Raw genomic sequence first — 24,184 nt, 5'->3', positions numbered from 1 at the left:
TTCCCTCATTACTTACATGTGACCTAGGACTCCTCTGACATTTTTACCATTTTATTCTTTTGTCATAATAAAGCCTGGCAAATTTAAAATTGTTTTTAAAAGTTCCTGTCTATTCTGAGACTAAAAAAAAAGTCTCATAACTATGTTATGGCTTGACTTTTTTTTTTAATACATTTATGTATACACTACCACTTGTTATTTATCTTTATTAAAGAATGATTAAGGATCTCATTTTTTTTGCAACAGTGTATCTGGTTTTAGGATAATTTTTAAAATGTCTTACCTTCTTCCTCAATATGGTATGTTTTTTTATGTAAATATTTATTTTATAAAGGTAATATATTTATTCTAAGATAGAAAATATTGAGTAGTAACAAATTTTGGCCATGGTCCCTGGCATGATTATTATTAACTTTCTTATATGTAAATGTAAATATTCTTTTTTTGTGAGTATAAAAATACAATATACAATATGTATTTTAAATAGAAACAAGCTATGTTTTTCACTTAGTGTCTAATCAATCTGTGTTAATTTTAATATATACTTGCATAGTATTCCATTGTTGGAATGTATCATTTAAAATAATCCACTTTTAAAAAAAAAGTTTTGGGCCTTTTTTTAAGCTACTATAAACGTTGCAGTAAATTTTATTTTAAAGATTTTATTTATTTATTAGAGAGAGAGCACAAGCAGGGGGAGCAGCAGGCAGAGTGAGAAGGAGAAGCAGGCTTTCCACTGAGCAGGGAATCCAAAGCAGGGCTCGATCCCAGGACCCTGGGATCATGACCTGAGCAGAAGGCAGACACTTAACTGACTGAACTACCCAGGCATCCCTGCCATGAATATTTTATAAAAATATTCTTGCATAATTGAATGCATCTAGAATAAATTCTTAGATGTGAGATTACTGTGTTAAAGGATATGTACATTTCTTAGGCTGTGGGTGCATATTGTAATTTGCTTTGCAAAAATATTGTATCATTTAGCCCTCTGAGCATTGTCTTTTAGAATGCCCATTTCCCTATCCCTTTTACTTCACAATTATGTTTAAAAACAAAAAAATCATTCCTAATCTGTCAGAAATTATATCTTAATTTAACATGTTTTTCTTTGATTAATACTGATACTGAAATTCTCTTCAGACATTTTTATTTATTTATATATCTTCTCAAAGTTTCCTGTTCATATGCATTGCCTTTATATTTTAATAGTTTAAAATATTTTATTACTTATTAACAAAACATGGATGCTAGCTTTTAATCTGAATGTTAATCTTAGGTCTGATATATAAGTTGCAAATATTTTTTCTTAGTTTCGTGTGTCTCTAGCTTTGCTTTGCTTTTCCGTAGCTTTACAGAAGTTTAAAATTTTTTGTAAATATATTGATTTTTAACTTAAAATTTATGTCTTCCTTATTCCAAAGAATATATAATTATTTGTCTATATTTATTTTTTGTATTTCTGTATGGTTACTTTTATATATATAAAGTTTTAGTATGGGGAGTGAGGTTGAATTCTTTTTTTAAAAAAAGATTTTATTTATTTGAGAGAGAGAATGAATGCATGCATACACACGTGAGTGAGGGGAAGGGCAGAGAGAGAGAATCTTAAGTAGACTCCTCGCTGACCGTGGAGCATGCCATGGGGCTTGATCTTATGACCCTGAAATCATGACCTGAGCTTAAACCAAGAGTTGGTGCTTACCCACCTGAGCCACCCAAGTGCTTCTTGGATTCTATCTTTAATTTTAAAAAAATAAATAAATAAAAAAGGTTCATTACTTCCAGTAACATTATTGTGTTAATCTCTTATTTTATTCACCTCAGATTGCCATAATGAAATGTCATAGATGGTACTTAAACAACAGAAATTTATTTTCTCACAGTTCTGGAGGTTGGAAGTCTGAGATCAGAGTGCCAGCGTGGTTGGTTTTGAGTGAGAACTCTTCATGATATGCAGATGGCTGTGTTCTCAGCATGTCCTCATATGGCCTTTTCTCAGTGTGCATACTAGTGTCTCCTACTCCTTTTATAAGATTACTGATTCCATCAGATCAGGGCCCTTCCTCATTTGACCTTAAATATCTCTCTAAGTTCCATCTCCAGATATAGCTATACTCATGGCTAGGACTATAACATATGAATTTGGGTGGGTGGGGGTGAGGCATAATATTTAGTCTATAACATCTCTTTCTTCCCAACATATTTTGGAGGCTACCTTTATCATAAAGTGATATATTTTATGAATACTAAGCTCTGTTGCTAGGCTCTATGATTTCCACCCTTCCTTTCCTTCTTTCTCTCTGCTTTGAACCAATACAACATTGTTTTGATTACTATAATTGGTATAGTATGGTGTAGTTTCTTACAGGATATGTACATTCTTTAAAATCCTCTATTTAGTATATGCTAACCATTTACGTTTTTTTTTTACTCTTCCAGATTAATTTGAGAATCACTTTGTCACGTCCCTTTCACCACTTACAACACCCCCTCCTCTAGTTGAATTATAGTGTTACTAGTTAGTGAATCTGGAAATTAAAATGGCGTTAGTTGACATACTTCAGCATCTGGTATTTTTCACTAGGAATATATGTATTTTTCTCAATTATTTCATGTGTTTTTGTGAAGTATTTTATATACTTTCTAAGTCCTATAACTGGTGTTTTATGTTTTTTTCTGGTAATATTTTGAGGAAAGCTTTTTCCCCAATCATATTTATTGACAAATATTGTATTCTATGGAGAGGGGTGCTTGATTTGGTTTATTATCTGTCCATGTTGGTGATTTCATCAATTTTATTATTTTCCTAAGAAAAGCTGTTTTTCTCTTAGAAAACTTAGATTTCTTGCAAGCAGTCTCTTCTTTGTAAAGTAATGGTTCTTACCTTTTTCTCTGTGACTTATATATACATTTGAGAATGTAACAGATCTACTCAGTTGGAAACTATCCTCTCTTCTTCATTATGCAGTTGTATTTGATGTCAGTAAGAGCAGGATACTTTCTAAGTATGCTGATTAAAATGTATATCTATGGAGAAAATTACTCTTAATGGAGCCTTTCTTTGTAGATGTATTGTGTATATTCTTTTGAATGGAAGAATAATAACAAAATACTTTTTTTCTTCCCAATAGTTCAGTGTCCGTCTGTAGAGGCAGAAAGTAGATTAGTAGTTGCTTCAGGCTGAAAGTAGCTAGGGGTATAATTTAAATGACATGCATTTTCTTTTTGAGGGAATAAAATGTTCTAAAATTGACTGTGGTTATGTTTGCACATGTCTGTGAATATACTAACAACTATTAAATTATATACTTCAATGGGTGAGTTGTATGGGAATTATATCTCAACAAGGCTATTAAAACATAACTCAGCATCACATACATTTACAATCATTTTATTTATTATGAGACAGAGTAATTGATACCATAGATGTTAATTCTATTTCATGACACTGTTTATTGTCTTATATTACCCAGCAAAGCAAACCAAAATAAGAGCAACCCAAACACCAAAACAGTTCTCAAAAATAAATACTATATCTGGATGGTTATTACTTATCAAAAATCTATGTATCTTTCTAACTTTCTATGTTACATTTAAAACTATTATTTATCTGATTGAATTATTAGTCATTGCATAAATTGGAAATATTTTGAAAGGTACAATATTTCAAGTATTAGTATGTATGGTATTCTCAATGCTGACTTCAAAACATGATAGAGATCTTACATGATTCACCTTGCTTGGAATTTAGCAGTATATTAACAGTATATTAAATTTAGCAGTATATTGAAATGTAATATGCTAATACGAAGGAGAGTTTATATTGGGAATAATCCAATATTAGATCTGCTAATATAGTTGTTAATCATATAAACAGATTATCTGATAATACTTTAAGTTAATTTTTAAGATTTGAAATTATGGAACAATGTAATACTATATGGCTAAAACCTCGTGTTTTATAGATATTAAATATTGGACATTTTAGTTTGTTATGTGGTATGTAGTGAAGAGTGTGTATTGGGATATGGTTTTATACACACCCATGCCATGTTCATACCCATTTCCCTCACATATTTTAAGGTTTTTTTTTTTTTTTTGAGTTAAAGTGTATACTGAGTACACTCTTCTAGTCTCTAGTGTCTTCTAGATTTTCTAACCAAATAACATAGAGAAAAACAAAATAAAAAATGAAATTCTACAAAGTACCATCTGTTGGCCAGAAGTTTTGAAAGATTTCCTTGAACTTAGAAAACATACAAAATCAGAAAATTGACTGAACCTGAGACAAGAAAATATTACATTAAATAAGGTAGAGGGAGGTATTGTCAAAGTAGTAGATATTCTTCCAAATGGAATCTAGGAACACTCCAAGTTTAGAGTTAACAAATACAATGATCAGAAATGGGCCTAGGAGAAATCATAAAAGAGATTATTTAGAGATCTACTTTCCAAAAATCTTAGCCAGCCAGCTGTTTACCCATTTCCTTTGGCCAACCTTACCATCTATGTAAAGAGACAATAGTATGATCAGTGAAGTTCTCTCGTACTGCTTTTTGAACAAAGTAATTCATCTGCTCCACCCACTTACACAGAGCCTGCACTTTATTGGGAAACAAACTTACAGAGGGAAAAAACCCATGCAAGTTATCCATAGTAATCAACCTGTCCTTTATTCAAAAACATGAACAGTCAAGAGTCATAAAATGTTTGTAGAAAACCAGTTATATCAAATAGAAGATAACAGTAAACAAATAGAATAGCCATTCTCTAGCAAATACAAATAATAAATGGACTAGGAGAAAAATTTGCAAAGTAATGGTCATTCCTGGTTTTAGGAATATAGGAGACTGGTTATTCATATCAACCCTTCAATTGGAAACTACTAAAAATGCTGCTTTTTTGTATATATACCATATAAAATGTTCTGTAGTTCCCAAGTGCTTGGTAAGAGTATTAAGGAATTACCGAGCCAAATCCAGGGAAGTTGAGAGTCCAGAGAGATAGGCCAACCACTTAAGCTGCCTTTGCCTTGAGGCCACTTGTTAGTTCAAACAATTTGAACTTCGATTTTTTTTTAAAGATTTTATTTATTTATTCATGAGAGACACACACACACACACACACACACACACACACAGAGAGAGAGAGGCAGAGACACAGGCAGAAGGAGAAGCAGGCTCCATGCAGAGAGCCCGATGTGGGTCTCGATCCTGGGACTCCATGATCATGCCTTGGGCGGAAGGCAGGCGCTAAACCTCTGAGCCACCCAGGGATCTCCTGAACTTCTGACAGCCTCTTGGGACCACACAAGATAGAAAGTGTATAATATGGTGACCTCCCTGCATTAAGCTGGAAAGGATTATTCCTTTCAGAAGTAAAAGAAAAAGTAAAAATTCTTTCCTCAAGGAAATCTCCAGGGGGCACCTGGTTGGCTAAGTCTGTAGAGTATGCAATAATTGATCTCTGGGTCATAAGTTCAAGCCCTGTGATGGGCATAGAGATTACTTTAAAAAATTAATTAAAAAATAAAATTGCCCCAAATTAAAAAAAAAAAAAAAGATCTTCGGGTTCAGGGAGTTTTATCTTCAATTCCTATTCTACACAAACTCTCAGAGAATAGAAAAGAGGAACCAGCAACTCATTTTATGAAGTATATATAAACTTGATAATGAAGCTCGACAAGGGGAGTATAATTGCATAAACATAGTTTAGGTTCATTCACAAATGTAGATTAGAAGTCCTAAACAAATGCTGGAAAACAGAATCCAGCAGTTTACAAGCAACATTAATATATAGAGTTTATAGTATTAAATGTAAGCTTGGTTCACTATTACAAAAGTCTATTAATGTAATTTAATGCATTATTATATTAAAAAGCAAAAATATATAATCATTTCAATAGATACAGAAAAAGCATTTAATGAAAACAACCATAAGAGAATTTCCTTAGACTGATAAAAGACATCCTGAAAAACCTATTAACAAATACCATGTTTAATTACCATTGCTCCTATTTTGTTTTGTACTTGAAGTGCTGTATCAGCAGAAAAATAAATAAATAAAGCAAGTAAACTTTTGAAAGCAAGAAATAAAATTGCTATTGTGCAGATGATATATTTTTTTTGCTATTGTGCATATGATATATTTTATATATTGATCTATCAAATATATATTGATATATATTTCTATATCAAAAATCTAAAGGAACTTACAGAAAAATTATTAAAGGAAATTACAAAAAAATTATTCAACTAATAGAAGAGGTTAGCAAGTTTCCTGGATACAAAATCATTATATGAAATGAGACTAAAATGAATTAAAGAAGACCTAAATAAAATTGAGAGTTGTATCATGTCCATTGATTGGAAGTGTTATTGTAGGTATCAATTCTCACAAAATTGATCTGCAAATTTATTTCAGGGGGAAAGTCTCCATAGTTTTATTTTGGAGAGGATGAGTACGTTACAACCTGATCATAATATTTTTAAGCCAGTATGAAGATCAGCTATGTGACATTCTGGAATAGACAAATTTGTTTTTTTAGATTTTATTTATTTATTCATGAGAGACACAGAGAGAGAGGCAGAGACACAGGCAGAGGGAGAAACAGGTTCCATGCAGGGAGCCCGACATGGGACTCGATCCCGGGACTCCAGGATCATGCCCTAGCCAGTTTATTGGCCGAAGGCGGCGATAAACTGCTGAGCCACCCGGGCTGCCCGGGAAAAGACAAAATTACAGAGACAGTAAAAAGATGAGGGGTTGCTAGGATTCAGGAGACGGATGGAGGGATGAATAAGTGGAACATGGGGGATTTTTAGGGCAATGAAACCTGACACTGTAATGGTGGAATATGATATCACACATGTTAAAATCCATAAAATACACAAAACCAAGAGTAAACCCAAATATAAACTATGAACTTTAGTGAATAATTGTCAGAATTGGTTCATCACTTGTGACAAAAGTACTCATGAATACAAGGTATTATATAATAGGGGAAGCTGTATGTGGAGTATATGAGAACTCTCTGTAAATGCAGAAGTGCTCCAAAAAATAAAGTCTGTTAAGTAAAAAATGCAAAGACACAAAAAAACTAAGGAAAGACATGGAAGTGATTATCATAAAAGTCATGATACTGTTTCCCCGAGTGGGGAGGAAAGGAGTTGCACAGAGCATGCAGGAGCTTCCGACATGTTGGCACTGTCATTTAAGTTTGCCTGGTAAAATTGCATATATAGGTTTCATTCATTTTTTTCTTCAGGTATACTGTACTAAAACAATTTTTTTTTTAATGTAGTAAGGAGGAAAAGGAAGCAAGCAAGCCAAAGATAAACATTGTTTTCTTAGAAATCTCTGATTACCTGAATAGAGAAATTTAATTCAAAGATTAAACAGATAAAACTGCCTATTATTCTGTGATCAAGAAGACAAACACAATAGATATTCCCAAATATGGGCCAAAGAGATGGAAAATGTAAAAGGAAAGTTAAGAAACATGGATGGATACCTGATATTAATTTTTTAATTGTATCTAATAGAGATTTAGAAAGAAAGCATAGTCACAAAGGAGACGAGTTTAAGAATTAGAGAATTAAAAGAAGAAACTTCCCTGCAATGAGGAAAGACTAGATACCTATAGTTGGAAGACTGCACTGAGTGTCAAGCAAGGTAAAGGATGGGAGACAATTCTTTCATGTCGGAAATTTTGCATTTTAGTTTGAGGGCAAAAGAAGAGCATTTTCAAACATACGAGGATTCAAAGTTTACAGTTTAACCTATTTTGTTGGCATTGTGCAAAAAATGAAAAACCCAGAATGTAAGACGGGATAGGATTAAATAAAATGCGTGCAAAAGATCAGTAACACTCATAGATAAATCTGATTAGCTGATATTTATTTGTTAAGTTTAATGCTATTAGGAATCTGTACAAGACAGAGACTTAATGTATAAAAATTTTTCTTAATGAAAACTCCAGATTATTTCATGTAAACAGTGGGAAGAGGGTGCCTGGGTGGCTTAGTTGGTTAAGGGTCTGCCTTCAGTTCAGGCAATGGCTGGGGTCACCTGGGATCCAGCCTCATGTCAGGCTTCCTGCTCAGCGGGGAGTCTGCTTCTCCCTCTCCCTCTGTACTCTCTCTTTCTCTCTCTCAGATAAATAAAATCTTTAAAAAAATGTGGGAAGAAAGTGTATAACTTATTTAATGACCACTGTAAGATAATTAAGAACACTGATCCAATGAAAACCATGAGATAAAAAAGAAGAACTCATGTTAAATAGGAAACTGAAAATAAGATTGAATAGGTTCAACCTGTCAGAAATCACGGGTTGAGGCAGTTTTATAGTTTGCTTACTGAGATCCACTCATACATTATGATGACCTAAAAATAGTAAAAACAAAGAGGAGCATAAATAGAATTCTCCAAGGCACATAAACTGAATTTGAAGACCTTAATGGGAGAAGAAAGGAATATTTTGTATTATTATAGTTTTAATGCATCAAAAAGACAATAGCCTTTCAATAGAGGACAGGCAAGCATCAATATGTACAGAACAAGAAGAGTTAGTAATAAGAAATTGACAAACCATACCATTGTGGGAGAATTCAACACAACTCTTTCAGAAATTGGGAGATCCAATGGAGAAGAGGTAACCAAACTGTAATCAAGAGAATTTGAATAAAAAAATTACTGAACTTTTCACATAGTGACATAATATATCTTTGAATCCTACCCACAGAATGTATTGTTCATGTCATTTCAATTCTCAGTTTTGTTTATAAGAGATTATGTATGGACTTCATTTGTAACTTTTATTTTCCTCTGTATTTATTTATTTTTTTTGTATTGCTTGTGTTTAGTTTTGTTTTCTCTTTTTAAATCAGGCTTTCCTAAGATTTGTCTGTTTTATTGGTATTTTTGGTGAGCTTTTGGTTTCATTGATCAAATCTTTCATGTCTTCTCTATGTTATTTCTGTAGTGTCTCACATTCTTATGATTTATTTTGGCTTTTTGAGCGAGCTTTATGGGTTGACTGCTTAATTTATTTTCTTTATTTACTGCTAATTTATTTTCTTATTTATTTACTTTTATGTTTTCTGTTTGCATCTAAATATATAAATGTATCTTGAAATGGCTTCATTGCATAGGCTTTGATATCAAGTATTACATTGTTCATTTTAAAATAATCTGCAATATCAATTTTGATTTCTTTTTGACTGAAGAATTATTTAGAAGTCTGTTTTTAAATTTCCAACTGTTACAAATATAGATCATGGCTTACTGGAGTCTTTCTTTATTCAGCCCTTCCCTGGCTAATTCTGGTGTTAACCTTTTTGGAGAGACTTCACAAGTGAAGCATTAAACAATTAAATAATTCAAAATTTGGTTGTATTTTAATAATTAAAATGTTTTCTTTTTCTCATTGTCTTTTATTTCCTTTAGTCTTACTGCTCTGATCCAAACCTTGTGTTAGATCTGAAGAACCTCATTGTGCTTTTTGCTGACACTCTGCAGGTTTGTGCTTCTGTTTACATAGACTTATCTAAGGAGTATTCATCAGCTCTAGATCTTTTCGTTGTTTACCCAAGCTTGAATAAATGCCTTTTAGTTTTTAGTTGTGTTTCTTCTTTTCCTTGAGCTAGATCTTTTTTTACAGCATTTCCTGTCATCATCTTGACCAATTTATATTCTCATAAAGAGTTCTAGTCACCCCCCCTTTTTTTGGGGGGGGGGGCTTAGAGCAAGTCAATTAATTGTACCACTCATTACCTTAGTTTTTAAAAATGTCCTTAATTCAGATATAGTACCTGAGTGATTTTGGAGTTTTTAAACTACTATTTGAATAACAAACGATTATTGATTTGAACCATGTATCACATCTGATAGAATATCACTAGAAGTGGGTTGCATTTCAAATTTCTCTCTCTACTTGTGAAGTATGCTAAGGGTACAGATGGAATTGTAGGGAGAACTTAGCTGACATTGTCCCTGGTATATATTGATTTTAATTTTCATCTTTCTATTTTTTTCTGACTGGCTTAAATATTTTGGTATGTATCTTTTAATTTTAGACATTAGGTGCAAGTGAAACATGCTACTGTCATTTAAATTGAATGATGATATATTTCATTGCCTGATTTCTCTCATGTTGCTAATAAAAAAAATCACCTTCTAAAATGAAGTTATTTTTAAATTTTGTTTCAGGTGTATGGTTTTCCTGTAAATCAGCTTTTTGACATGCTGTTAGAAATCAGAGATCAGTATAGTGAGACTCTGCTAAAGAAGTGGGCAGGTATCTTCAGGTGAGAAATTATTTGTAGTCGTGTGGGGCGTGTGTATGTGCACAGAGCTGGTGTATATACACATGTGTTTATACATAAGGCTTCTCAGATATGATAAGCAACAAGTATGAGTGGCTTATATATTCTAGCTATGATCCAGGTTATGATTCAGAATTCAAGCAAATTATAGAGATGTTCCAAATAAAGTTCCCAAGATGTCTGATCTCAGTGTATTATGTTTACCGTGGGAGAGTCCCCAGGCTCCATTTTGGCTCTCCCCCCAACCCTCGAATAAATATCACATACCTTAGTTCATACCATCCAGATTATACTGTGTCTTCTTAATGTATATTTTGGCTTTCTCTTTGAGGATCAAGCCTAGGCTATAGCTCTGTTATAGGGTAGTAGCTTTTGAGCCCCTTTGAATAATTTAGGCTTTTTTGGAACCATTTTGAAGACTTATTCATGTGATTTCTCAAATTCTTTCTTCTCTACATACAAAGAAGAGGCCTATTACATTCCAGTGTTTGAGACATATTATTTAAATAGTTACTGCATCATACATCATGTATACAATCATATGAGAGTTACCTTATTACACCTTGCATTAACAAATATCTCCTTGGACTGTTTTCCTGGCATATGACCCATGTCAGATCCCTTGAGTTTCTTCTCCTTTTGAATCTTTATTCTTTTACTTAAAGTGATCTTCCTGTTTATTGCAAGGCCTTGTCCCCAGATCAGTTTATCCTGTTTCCAAATTCTTCTAGCTTTAAGATCCTACATTTTCCCTTTTACCTTACTAATGGTACAGTTATATTTAAGGGAAGATGATGTCTATAGGGACCTTAAAAATTAATAACATCATATATTCATAGTCGTAAGAGTGTCTGATCTGATCCTTTCAGTAAATTTGGTTCTGATTTTGATAGTATGGTCTCTGCATTTTAGAGAGCCTCCAGTCTAGCTAAGGAGCCAGTTCCTATGGATGAAGTTCACTCTTAATACAGAACAGTAGATGAAGTAAATTAATAGTTTGGACTTATTATAGAAGTTACTTTTCCTCATCTACCAATTTTGAAAGTTAGAATAGATATCTAGTATAGAATTAAAGAGCATAATCAAATATATTTTCTTCAAAAGCAAATGAGAAAACAAAATCCTTTTGTCTTTCCCACACACATCCTTTTGTTGTTTGCTACTCATTTGCCTTATGGCTTCTCCATATTGCTATGAAATTTTGTCTCATATCTAAATCTCAGATACTATGATATCATGTTCATATTTGTGTTCCCTTTGTTTCAGACTGTAGTTTTCTTCCTGTCTTCTGTTAAGGTGTTTGTCCCTGAAACAAAAAGCTTCATTATAGGAGGAATAGACTAGGGACTGGAAGTCATTTGTTTGGTGGTTATATATATGCAACCATTTGAGTTTACCTGAAAATTACTTGTAATCACTATGTGATTAACCAGTCCACCCTTCCTTCCTTCCTTTTCTTTCTAGAAACATACTTGATTCTGACAACTACAGTCCTATACCAGTAACAAGTGAAGAAATGTATAAAAAAGTGGTAGGACAATTCCCATTCCAAGATACAGAACTGGAAAAGGTAAGGAATACTATCAAATAAAATTCTGTTTGCTTTGGCATCCTATAAATTTTTCACTTTATCAGTTTCATTAAAGGCATTACCTCCAACTCAATATGTTTAAACTCTAAAACACCTTCAGAGAACAATTTTGGGGCTAAGAAGAATAGAAGTTCCTGCTTTGGGAATCAGTAGATGACCTGAGGGCCCTTTCACCTTTGAAGTGTTAGGAGTATTGCTGGGCATGTTCCAATTTTGTTTTACACTGTGAAATAATTGCTTTTATTATACTTTCAGGACATTTTTTCCCCCAAACATAAAGTTAAAATTATCCTGTGCTATATAATTCTAATGGTTTTGACAGTGTTTTGAGCCATATATGTACTACCACAATAACAATACCAAAAGTTCCCTCATCCCCAAAAGTTCCCTCATGCTGCTCTTTTTTAATCAGTTCCTTCCAACACTAACCCCCAGCCTTTGGCAGCCAATCTGGTTGCTATCCATCTACTTTTGTCTTTTCAAGAATGCCATCTAAACAGAATCATACAGTAGGTAACCTTTAGAGGCTGGCTTTTTTTCACTCAGCATGATGCTTTTTGAGATTTGTTTAAGTTGATGTATATAGCAATAATTCATTCCTTTTTATTGCTGAATATTTACCACAGTTTTTTTTAGCCCTTCGAGTGTTGAAAGGCATTTGAATTATTATTTATTTAAATTTACATCTTCTTTGCAGTATCAGGAAACTTTTGGAAACACTTTCTTAAATTTAAGGTTGTTAAATAGACCGTTTGCCATGTGGAAGAAAATTCCTTTTGCATTTTAATTAATTTATAAGAATCTTCAACGTATGTTAGTTTGTGACTTACTTTCATTAATTCTTGCATTTACAGCAACCATTTCCCAAAAAGTTTCCTTTCTCTGAATTTGTGCCAAAAGTTTACAACCAAATTAAAGAATTTATCTATGCCTGCCTGAAATTTTCTGAAGATCTTCACCTAAGGTATGCTGTGAAACAGTGGAAATGCAACAGACATTGAGATTGTGACTCTTATGTGCATAAATATTCTGAAAATCTTTCCATTCTCCCTTCAGCTCTGAATTTGGAAGTCTTAATATTAGCCCTTCACAGCATGGCACCTGCTATATTTATGAATATAGTCATGGTAAAAGAAAAAGTTGGAAACCAGCAAATAATTTGTTTTTGTTTATATTACTTACCTTATTCTCTATATTCATTATAGATTTGCATTTCAACACTTTTTGTTAGTGAGAATTCACTAGAAAACAGTGTATTAATTTTTACATTCTACTTGATAAAATTTTAAGGCTACTAGGGGAGTAACAAGTAAAATCCCTTGGAAACATCCTTCTTTCCAAATATTCTCTGGACTTGTTGAAGTTATCCACATCTCCTTTAAGTTAAGTCATTTAACTAACATATACTGAGCCTATTTAAGTGCCAGGTACATCCTACTTATTGGGAATGCAGAAGTAAAAGACACAGTTCTTTGCCCTCAGATATTGTCAATATGTACTGAGGATATTAGGCATGAAAATATACCATGGAAAGTGTTGAAATATGGAGAATTTACTTGCAAAACACCTAGAAGACTAATTAGATCATCTTAAAGAATTTGGGGGGGAATAGTCATTATGATCATCTTTTAGATTGTCTTTTCTAAAAGATAATTGTCTTTTCTAGAACCCCCTTCTCTCATTCACCCAAGCCAAAAATGTAAGAATCATTTTAACTTCTTATTTTCTATTAGTATCTATTTTTATTAAAAACAAAGCTTCAAGCATTGGTCTACATTTTTGTAAACAGTTTATATATATATATTAAAAACTGTAAAACTCAAAATAGTACTAACCTGCGAGGTACTAGATATACTCCATTTTTCAGAGGAAGAAAGTGAGCAGAGAGAGGTTAAGTTACTTTATCAAGGTCACACAGGAGTGCTTAAGCCAGGATTCAAATCTGGTCAGCATCAGCTTCAACAAAATGATTACTGCCATGTTCACAATTTTTACCCTTGGCTTCACAGTATTAGTATTTTACATGCATTATCTCAGATAGTTGTCACAATGTTGTGTTAATTATTCTTATTTAACAAATGAAGGCAATGATCATTTGTAAATTAGCCTCTCTAAACTAATTGGGGAGAAAATTGATGGTTGTATGTTTTTTATTTGCACCTCTTTTTTTTTTTTTCTTCTTTAAAGTTCTCTCTTCCCAGGGTGACTGCTTTCATTGACATTGTAGTTATAATTGCTTGGGCCACTTAAATAATCTCCTAATTGTTCTGAAATGTTTACTTTCTCAACCATCTGCCCTTTCTCCTCATTCTATGCTATATGTTCCTTAGAGTAATTTTTCTAAAATCAGATCTTATCATTTAACTTTACTCAGCTTTCCAAGGATTCCTCATGGGTTACAGCATAAGGCTCAGTCTCTAGCCTGACAGTTAACAATCTACCTCCTCTGCTCCTTGGCCTAGTCCTCCTTTACCTTTCCAGGTTCAGATCCCAGGCTAATTTCTGTGTCCCTCCATGCTTCAGTCCTACCAACCTACTTACTGTGTTTTGATCCCAATATGCTATTTGATACTTGGCTTTCCTCATGATTCTGTCTCTACCTGAAATCACCTTTTCCTTGTTGGTGCTCCTTAACTAGCTTCTTTTTTTTTTTTTTAAAGATTTTATTTATTTATTTATTCATTCATAAGAGATGGAGAGAGAGAGGTAGATACATAGGCAGAGGGAGAAGCAGGCTCGCTGCAAGGAGCCTTATGTGGGTCTCAATCCCAGGACCCTGGGATCATGACTTGAGCCAAAGGCAGATGCTCAACCACTGAGCCACCCAGGTACCCCCTTTAACTAGCTTCTTACCATCCTTCCAGGTTCACTCTAAGCCTTTAATGAACGAAACCTTTCTGATCACTTCCATCCCTAATGGAGTTGATCTGCTGACTCCTTTGTGCTCTTTCTGTACCTTGCAAATGCTGTCATCAAAGCTCCCCTTAGATTTTATTGCTCTACTTATATCTTTGCGTTTCTGTATGTGCTAGACTATAGGCTCCTCTGTTCATTTATTTACTGGTTTATTCACCTTCCATTATAGGAAATTTGTTATTGGTTAGCTGGTGCTTGGTAGTAAGGACATTAAGATGCTGAAAATATAGTCACTGTCACTAAGGAGTGTGTAATCTAACTGAGGAACTGAACAATTGGTGATATGCACTATGAGGGAGAGACATAGCAGCAGCATAGGAGCCAAAAATTGAGACAAATTAAGGATGTTAGAAAAGGTCTCTGGAAGGGTAGAAACATTTAATGTTTGTTCAGCACAACATCCCCTGTACCAGCTCAGTAAATTTATAACAAAAAGAAAAAATGAAAAAAAAAAAAAAGAAAAGAAAAAATGAGTGAATGGAATGTATGGCATGCCAGGCAACTCTGAAAGTAAACATAATTGGAAAATAGTTTGAGTTACCTGTTTGATAATTATTCTTACTAAGTAAAAAAATGAAGCATGAGGTTCATACAGTTAATTTGTTCTTTTCTCTGAAAATGAGATCATTTTCATAGAAATGGCCTCATAGAAATGAGATTATCTTTGGAAGTTATAAACCAAAACTTTTTTTACCCCTTGGGGTCCACGCTCTCCACCCTCACCAAATGACTTACTAACTGAGAATGGTATCTAGGGTACTGTGAGGTATGTTACGGTATAGAAAATATTACAAGTGCATAGCATAGAGACTTTTTCTATCCTGTGTTGGAGGAAAGGTAATATGGTAAAGGCATAATGTGAGTAAATTTTTCAGAAGTCTTTTTCTTGCTTGAATATATTGAGCTTTTGCCTGAAAACTCCCTCTGTTATGTTTAACATTGACAAAAATAAATACTCATTTTAAGAAGATTTTATAGCTGCCTTTACTCTTTAGTTTACATTTACCTTATTTTCTAGTCTATATTTGCCTTGTAACCTGGAGTGACAGAGACCACTTTGACAATCATAGCTGTCATGGGGGCAGATTATAATATGAGATATGAGAATAATATATACAAAACAATTAATTCTTTTAAACACAAGACTCTTAAAATGGGAAAAACTGGTGTATTGAGATTTTTATGAAGCTTTAAAGATAATTATTCTTGTAAATTAAAGTCTTATTTTTTTTTCTGTAAGACTTTTCCCTTTTACATTTGATGATAAATGCTGAATAGCATTAGAAATATTGAAAAAAATATGTGAATTCTGAGGACAAAAAACTTTCTGTTTGAAAGAAAATTATTTTTTAAAGACAGCAAATAAATGGCATGTCTTTGGTAAAATAATGTTCTAGCATTTGCACTTGACTTAAAAAATAGGAATACACACAGTTTTTTTATGTTATAAAGTTGGATCTCTAAAGAATCTAGGAGATAGAGAACAGTTCAAAGAAGGAAAATTTTAAAAACTCAAAAATTTAAAACATAGTAATAACCACTCTTTATATGTGAGAAATCCTTTTCTTTTACTCTTTATATGTGAATACATGTACCTGCATAAGGCTTTTTTTTTAAAGCAAATTACTGTAAGATATTTCTGCTTCTATATATGATATAAGAAAGCTGGAAAGAGTATTGTTTCCTCCCTAATAATGAAAAACATCACAAAACAAAACAGATAAACTACGAAATGAAAACTTTTATGGAACCCATCAGAGAGCTGAAGTTACAGGGTGACCAGCTACCCTGAAATTCAAGAGACTGGACCTTCTAAGAAGAGTGATGGGATGCACAGATTCCCTCACCTGTGGCAGAGTAAGAAGAAAGGTAGAGATACCACACAAGTGAGAAAGAGATCAAAGTCTCAATGGATTGCTAACACCTTAGTTGGAGCTAGCATGTTAGTACAGAACCTCTAGTTGTGAGTCCCAGATCCAGGAAGAAGTCACATTCACTCATCTGTTCTTTTCCATGGACCTTTACTGGGTGCTCTTGAGAAAAATTGGGAGCTGAATAAGAGAACAGAGAGAACCATCCATGATGTTGCAGGTGTGGAGAAGGGGATCAGCCACTGCTATGAGGAGGTCATGAAGCCCCACCCCATGGTTTGAACTCTTCATTTATACCTATCACAAACTGCGGCACTGGGGTAGAGTAGAGATCAGGTCTGTATTTTAGGCGTAGAGGTGTATAACTGAAACTGGTGGGTGGTGCAGAAACTTTCTGAAAAACCCTCTGGACCCCAGCACTCACACCAGTCCTATGTGATCAGTGGGAGAATCTGAAACCTGTGACGTGCTGTAGGTAACGACGGCAACACCAAAACCCAAACCCAGTTCAATTCTTGTTTATATTCATGGCCCAATAGGAGGAGGGACATAGTCATTTCCAAGTATAAGTACGTGACCATAACCTCTACTGTTTTACATATGATATCCAAACTTCAATAAGAAATGGGAGACATTCAATAAAGCAATTAAAAACAACTCATTGTCAGGGGAAGATGAAATCAACAAAACCAGACTCTGAGGACCCAGATGATAGAGCATTTAAAGTTAGAACTTTAAAATACTACATACATAAACAGATAGGGACTTTGGGGAGAAAGGTGGACATTTTTGGAAAGAGTCAAATGGAAATGCTTGATATAAGAAACTGTTTTAGAAATAAAGACTTCCTTTGAGAGCTCACCAGTGGACTTGACACAGCTGAGGGAAGAACTCAGGAAACTTGAAGATAGGTCAGCGAAAGTTACCCAGATTGACACACAAAGAAAAAAAATGAGGTGAAAAAAATGAAGTGGCCAAAATCTGTGGGTCAGTTACAACAGTGTAACTGAGAGTTCAAGACGAAGATAAAGAGATCAGGGAAGGAGAAATATTTTAAGAGATAGATGATGGCTAAGTATATTTAATAAAAGAAATCAACCCAGAGATTTGAGATTTTGAGAAGCCTGTTAAGATAAACAACAAAACAGTTGTAACAACAACAAGCAAAGAAAAGTACTTAAACACATTGTATTCAAACAAGTGAAAATAAAAGGTAACATAATGCCCTGAAGGCATTTAGCAAAAAGAAGATGCTACAGCAGGTATAGTGAAAAGTGTTAGAGCCGACTTCTCAGAAACTATGTAAGCCTGAGAGATGGAGTGCCATACTTTAAGGACTCCGAAGAACCAATCAAGCAAGAATTCTATAGGCAGCAAAATAACTTTCAGAAACCATGCAAATTTTTATTTTAGCCAAAAAAAAAAAAGTTGAGGTAATTCATTGCCAATGCACCTGTAGTGTTGGCATGAAATGAAAGGAAATTCTTTATATAAAAGGAATATATGGGATATTCCCCTCATTCTTCACCTCCCTAGCTGTTTCTTACTATGTATGTATCTGTGTGTGTGTATACTATTATAAGCCCTGTGGTTTATATTAATTTTGATTAGTTGAGATACTGTCTTTTCTCCCAGTATAATCTCATTATCATTTTCTTTTTTTATAATAAGTAATGTTTGTGCTTATGTTGAAATGTATATTCTGTTAGTTATCAGATATTCCTCACTTCCTTCCTTTTTAAGTCCATTAATGATTCTTGCCTGAATCAGTTTTTCATTCTGATAATTACTGAGTTATGATTTTTAATTAATTTATGATTTCTTAATTGCGTTTTACTTAGCATTCTATTTTAAGGAGTCCTTCCCCATCTGCTTCCTTGCTGCCTATCGTCTGTCTCTTTGTTTGTCATCTACCTATCATCAGATGAGACTCATGGATTCTTAATTTACTTCATTCATTCCTTCACTATCTTTATTTATTTTGATGCTCCAACTGTCCCAGACATATGGCATGTGAGCCATTTCAAACTAGTTCCTATGCCTTATTGATGTATTCCTATCACGTTTTGGGACATTTCTTGCTTAATCACAGTATCATTGATTTATACAAGGAGCACTTCCTTTCAGTGTTGAGTGGTATCTTGAAAATATGATCTGGACATGTGTCTTTATTTTAAAATACATCATTTTGAATCAACAAATGGTTGCATAGCGGATTTTTAAAAAAAATTTTTTTAAATTTATTTATTTGAGAGAGAGAGAGAGCGAGCAAGTGCACAAGCAGAGAGAGTGACAGAGGGAGAAGCAGATTCTCTGCTGAACAGGGAGCCTGATGTGGGGCTCAATTCCAGGACCCTGGGATCATGACCTGAGCCAAAGGCAGACGTTTAACTTACTGAGCCACCCAGGTGCCCCTGCATATTGATTTTTAATGTAATCTGCCTCGTTGGACTGTATTCCATTACCTTAATGAATTTAGTGATATAGTTGGAATGAGGCCTGCTATTTTGCTACTATTTTTCTATTTGTCTCATTTGTTCTTTGCTCATTTTTTCCTGTTTTTCTTTCTTCTTGATTAGGTTTTTTTAGTATTATGATTTATTTTCCCTATTGGCTTTACCTGAGTATAACTTTTCGGTTATTTTAATTATTTCTTTGTGTGGTTGCTCTGGGGAATCACAGTGTACATTGTTAACTTATCATAGTTTATCCTGAATAATATTATTTCACTTTACATGTAATTTAAGAATCTTCAACAGTATAATTTGTCATCTCCTTTTTTTTGACGTTGTTGGTATATATTGCATGTATATACCTCTTTTTAACCCTAAAATATATTGTTGTTTGTGCTTTGAACATTTAATAGTATTTTAAAGTTCAAGAAAAAAATTACATTTATTTATTTTTGCCCACTACGTATGTTCCATTTTCAGGCCTTCTCATTCTTTCCTATATATCTAGGTTACCCTTTAGTATCATCTTCCTGCTGCATTAAAAAATCTCCTTCAGCATTTCCTTTAGTGTTATATCTGCTGGTATTGGATTTTCTTAGCTTTTAAAAATACTTCTAAAATAGTTTATTTTTTAAAATTTTTAATTTTTTTTGAGAGAGAGAGTGGGGGAGGGGCAGAGAGAGAGAGAGAGAGAGAATCTTAAGCAAATTCCACACCCAGTGTGGAGCCTGACACAGGGCTCCATCTCCAGACCCAAGGTCACAATCTGAGGCAGAATCAAGAGTCAGACGCTTAACCAACTGAGCCACCCCGGCACCCCTCTAAAATAGTTGCAAAATAATCTTTTTCATCTCTGTTTTCAAAAATATATTTTCTGAGGCACAGAATTCTAGGTTGCTAGTCCTCCCTTTCTCCACACTTTAAAGATTGCTTTCCACTATCTGTTTCCATTGTATTATGAAGAGAAATAAGCCATCATTCCTGTTGTTTTTCCTTTGAATGTATTGTCTTTTTGCAATGATTGTTTTTAAGATTTTCTTTTTGTCTTTGGACTTTACAGTTTGTGATATTCGTAAGTATTGTTTTATTTATAATTAATTTTATGTGGAACATACTAAACCTCATGGATCTGTGGGTTGAAATATTTTATCATGTTTGGAGGTGATTTTGCCAAAATTTCTTTAAATATGTCTTCTTTCTCATTCTTTTTTTTTTTTTTTCCCCTGCAACTCCTAGCTGCATTTGATGGATCATTCAGGTTTCATCATTACTTGAGTGAACTGAATGTCTCAATTTTAATTAGCTTCAAATTACTTCTGATTTCAAATGCTATTTCCAGAAGTCTCTTTGTCCTTAAGACCAACTCTGAAATTCCAAAGCTTTCATCCAGGAACTTATCTCTGATCTTAACGGGATTTGAGCTGGGCTAGGTTTCAACATTAGTTAGTTTTTTCTTTCTTTTGGATTGCATTTCAGTAGCCCTGAATCCAAAACCCTTTGCAGAATTTGCAAGATCTCTTTCTGATTTCTTGCACTGCCTTCACCATTTCTTATGGAGCAGAACTCTTGTAGGGGAGAAATGTTGCGTCAGTTAGTTTATTTTTGTTTCGAGGCTTTCCTGGATTCCGAACTGTAATAGCAGCCCATGCAGTTAAAGGTTTGGCTGATTTCTCTTTATCTCAGTGAAGCCTTTCAGCCTCTGACTATTTCAGTCTTTTATACTTTATCCATCTGTACCCAAATTAGGCAAATGGCCTCAGGTATGAAAGTGACTGCTACCCTTTCAAAGGCATATCCTGGTGTGGTGTGCAATTTTGTTCAGTTAGGCGTTTGTGTATATGTGTTAATCATACCTTGTTGACATCGAGGGAAAATACTTTTAATATTAGACCTAACTTTTTGGTTGTTATGAAAGTAATGTGGTCTTTCTTGATCTTCTACATCATATCTAAATGTGGAACTTCTGCTAGATCTTCTTAAACCATAATAGAGATACATAATCAGCACAGGGATGTCGTGAGACTGATTAATATCAAGGACACCAGATTACTTTAAACACCTGTGTTAAGTATAGTTTATAGCAACCTATACTTATTTGTAGCACATATTACAATTGACCTGATGTAATTATGAATTTAATATGTGAAGGCAGGAACCATGACCATTTTGTTCATTCACCATTTTGATCTCATTATTCCACCAACTCAATGCCTAACACCTCATATATTTGTGGAATGAAGTATTTCAGTTCAGTAATAATTTTGGTAAGGTTAGTAGTGGTCTAGAGGGTATTGGTCAATTAAATGTATCCTTACATGGACCTGTGAAAATATTTTGATGTATCATTTTTTCTTGATTATGTTCTTGCATTCTGTAGTCTTGCTTGTTTTTAGTATTTTTCTATTTTCTACATAGCATGATAATGTAGCTTGTCTATGTATTTAGAATTATAAGATTTTTAATCTGACTATATGAAACCTCTGATTTTCTTCTCTAGAAAGAGAAATCGATGAGAAAAAAATTTTGTGACCATTGTCCACAAGTAATAAATTTACAAGAACTCACAAATCTCTATTTACAGTTATTTCTTACTGTTTATAAGCTAGTATTTCTACAAAGTAATTTTATCATTGAAGAGCTATTTGTCCTAAAAGGATATCTTTTTTTAGAAAGCCATCTTGGATGATGCTTTCAGGGGCTCATTAAGGATGTATAGGCTTAGAATTTAGGTTATTGGTTACGGAACAGTTGTCTTTTTTTTTTTTTTTAAACTTTGCATACAAAGATGTCTATTGAATCATTTTCTTTATATTTAGTTTCCTTTAGTGTGTAGAAAATGTCATTATTGGGGCACCTGGCTGGCATGGTTGGGAGAGCATGTGACTCTTGATCTCAGAGTTGTGAGTTCGAGCCCCGTGTTAGAGGTAGAGTTTACTTAAGAAAACAACAACAACATATAATAAGGACTTAATAATGTCCATTGGAATAAAAATGAGTGAATAAATTAAAAAAAAGAAAAAAGTCTTTATTGATAATTTTGGGGGTAGTAAGGATTATAAGACATTTATGCAGAATTAAACTGCTGGTCTAAAATACTTATTTTCGAATCAGAGCTAAGTAGACATTATACGAATGATGACAGGATAGGAGCAGAGATATCTTTTCTTAGGGGCCTTTATCAGCTAATTGTGCAGGAAACCAATAGAAAGACCATGTTGGAAAGTTATAAACAATAATCTGTGAAGGAACTTGGAAGCATAAGAGAAATAATGGTTTCAGGATAAGGAATCATTCTGGGAAACTCTTTATCTACCCTGAGAGACAGTACAGCATAGTGTTTAAATGTGGTCTTTAGAGCTAGATGGCCTGTGTTAAAATCCTTTTTTTGTGGTGTGTACGTACTGTGTGACCTTGAACGAGTTACTTAAATTCTCTGTGTCTTCATTTCCTCTGCAGATTCTAATCTGCAAATTAGAATTAATAATGAAAGTAATTAGTATCATTAGTGTTAAATTTAAATCAATTTTAATATATTAAAGTACTTAGAATAATTTCTGGCACAAAATAAATGTTCTTTGCAGCCATTATTATTATTATTATTATTATTATTATTAATCATTATCAGAAGTACCACTGGCACCTTGTTTGCAATGTAATCCTGCTACCTAGTATGACTGACTCTTGAGAATTCTTTTTCAGCTCAACTGAAGTCGATGACATGATTCGCAAATCTACAAACCTGTTGCTAACCAGGACTCTGAGCAACTCCCTGCAGAATGTCATTAAAAGGAAGAATATTGGACTTACTGAGGTAAAGCTGCTCTTAATGGAGGCAGCCAAGGCAATATGTGAACAGATGTCCTAAGCTCTGGGTCTTGTTTGTGAGTTAATTATAACTTTCTATAAGGTCCATCACATTCTTCCTAATGGATTCCTAATGGTGAAAGTGCAAAACAAGTAATTTGTTTTGCTCTTTGGTCACCTTGGAGAAATCTATTACATTTTTGAGAAGTCACTTTCTCTCTCTCTTTCTTTCTCTCTCTATTTTCACCAGCTTAACTTGTTTTCCTTTCTGAAGATGCTGTGATAAATTTATATTATTTGCCATCAGTTATATAAAAACAAAATTGTTGATTGTGGAATATAGACAACATTACGTTCCATCCAAATGAATGACAGTTCAAATACAACATACAATATGAAATCACATCTTGTCTGCATAAATCATTGATGCCAAAGATATTGGCACTTACAGTCCATGGTTAGTGTTAGACTCAGCTTTTGTTTCTGAGATACCTCCTGTATATGAATGGTAAATTACCCTTTATCAGAATGTGAGTCTGGGAATTTGGGATTGAGGAAATGTGAGAGAAAGGCAATCGTCACATTTCTGTGGAAGCTTACAGAATCTCACAAAGCGAGGAGGGATATTACACACATGTTGAGAACAGTAATTTGGCAAACTGAAGATTTGGCACGTTGGCGTAAAGTCCTAAAATTTAGAAAGATGTGAAGTTTCCTTTCTCTTGGAAACCCAGGATTGCATGGGAGCGTCAACCTGCCATTTTATGGAAATTATAGTGCCAAAAGTGAGAGCTTGGAGGAATTTTTTTCACAGAGAAAGGGAAAGGCTGTTGGCCATCTGTTTTACTTGCAGAGGTGGTGTAGTTTGAAAGTCAGTTGCTCTAGGAAAAATTGACATTTTCAGATATACACTGTCAAAGTTAATGGTGAAAGTAGGCAAATGGTTAATGATGCTGACTCATAGGTAAAGACAGCTGGAAGCCAGGTGAACATCTACTTCAGATTCTAGACTGTTTGTTTCTTTCCCTGTGTTAAGATTTTAAAATATTATAACGTGGAACTTTGGCAGTGTTTGAGTTCCATTTATAACAAACTTTTTTTTATGGCTGAAAGTTACATTTGACATTATTTAGGACAGTTCCCTCATTTTGCAGAGCTTCCTCTCTGTTGCTTGGTAGAGAAACATTAGTATTATCTTTGTGTGTCCGAGAATAGGTTAAC

General features: G+C 33.7%; 1 protein-coding gene across 12 annotated transcripts in view; it reads left to right on the top strand.

Annotated features, from left to right (window-relative positions):
• The window catches only part of EXOC6B (exocyst complex component 6B), a 615,377-nt gene that overhangs the window by 312,581 nt on the left and 278,612 nt on the right, over positions 1 to 24,184 (top strand). For all 12 annotated transcript variants that reach the window (XR_012004238.1, XR_012004237.1, XR_012004239.1 and 9 more), the window contains 5 exons: positions 9,451 to 9,522; positions 10,213 to 10,310; positions 11,793 to 11,898; positions 12,774 to 12,883; positions 22,859 to 22,970. Coding sequence is in view for 8 of the 12 variants with exons in the window: in XM_072769830.1 (XP_072625931.1) it covers positions 9,451 to 9,522; positions 10,213 to 10,310; positions 11,793 to 11,898; positions 12,774 to 12,883; positions 22,859 to 22,970 (498 nt within the window). In the remaining 4 variants the exon portion in view is untranslated. The remainder of the gene's footprint in view (positions 1 to 9,450; positions 9,523 to 10,212; positions 10,311 to 11,792; positions 11,899 to 12,773; positions 12,884 to 22,858; positions 22,971 to 24,184) is intronic.

Source organism: Canis lupus, chromosome 12 (assembly GCF_048164855.1).
Source record: "Canis lupus baileyi chromosome 12, mCanLup2.hap1, whole genome shotgun sequence".
NCBI classification, from domain to species: Eukaryota; Metazoa; Chordata; class Mammalia; order Carnivora; family Canidae; genus Canis; species Canis lupus.
This window is presented reverse-complemented; position numbering and strand designations above follow the sequence as displayed.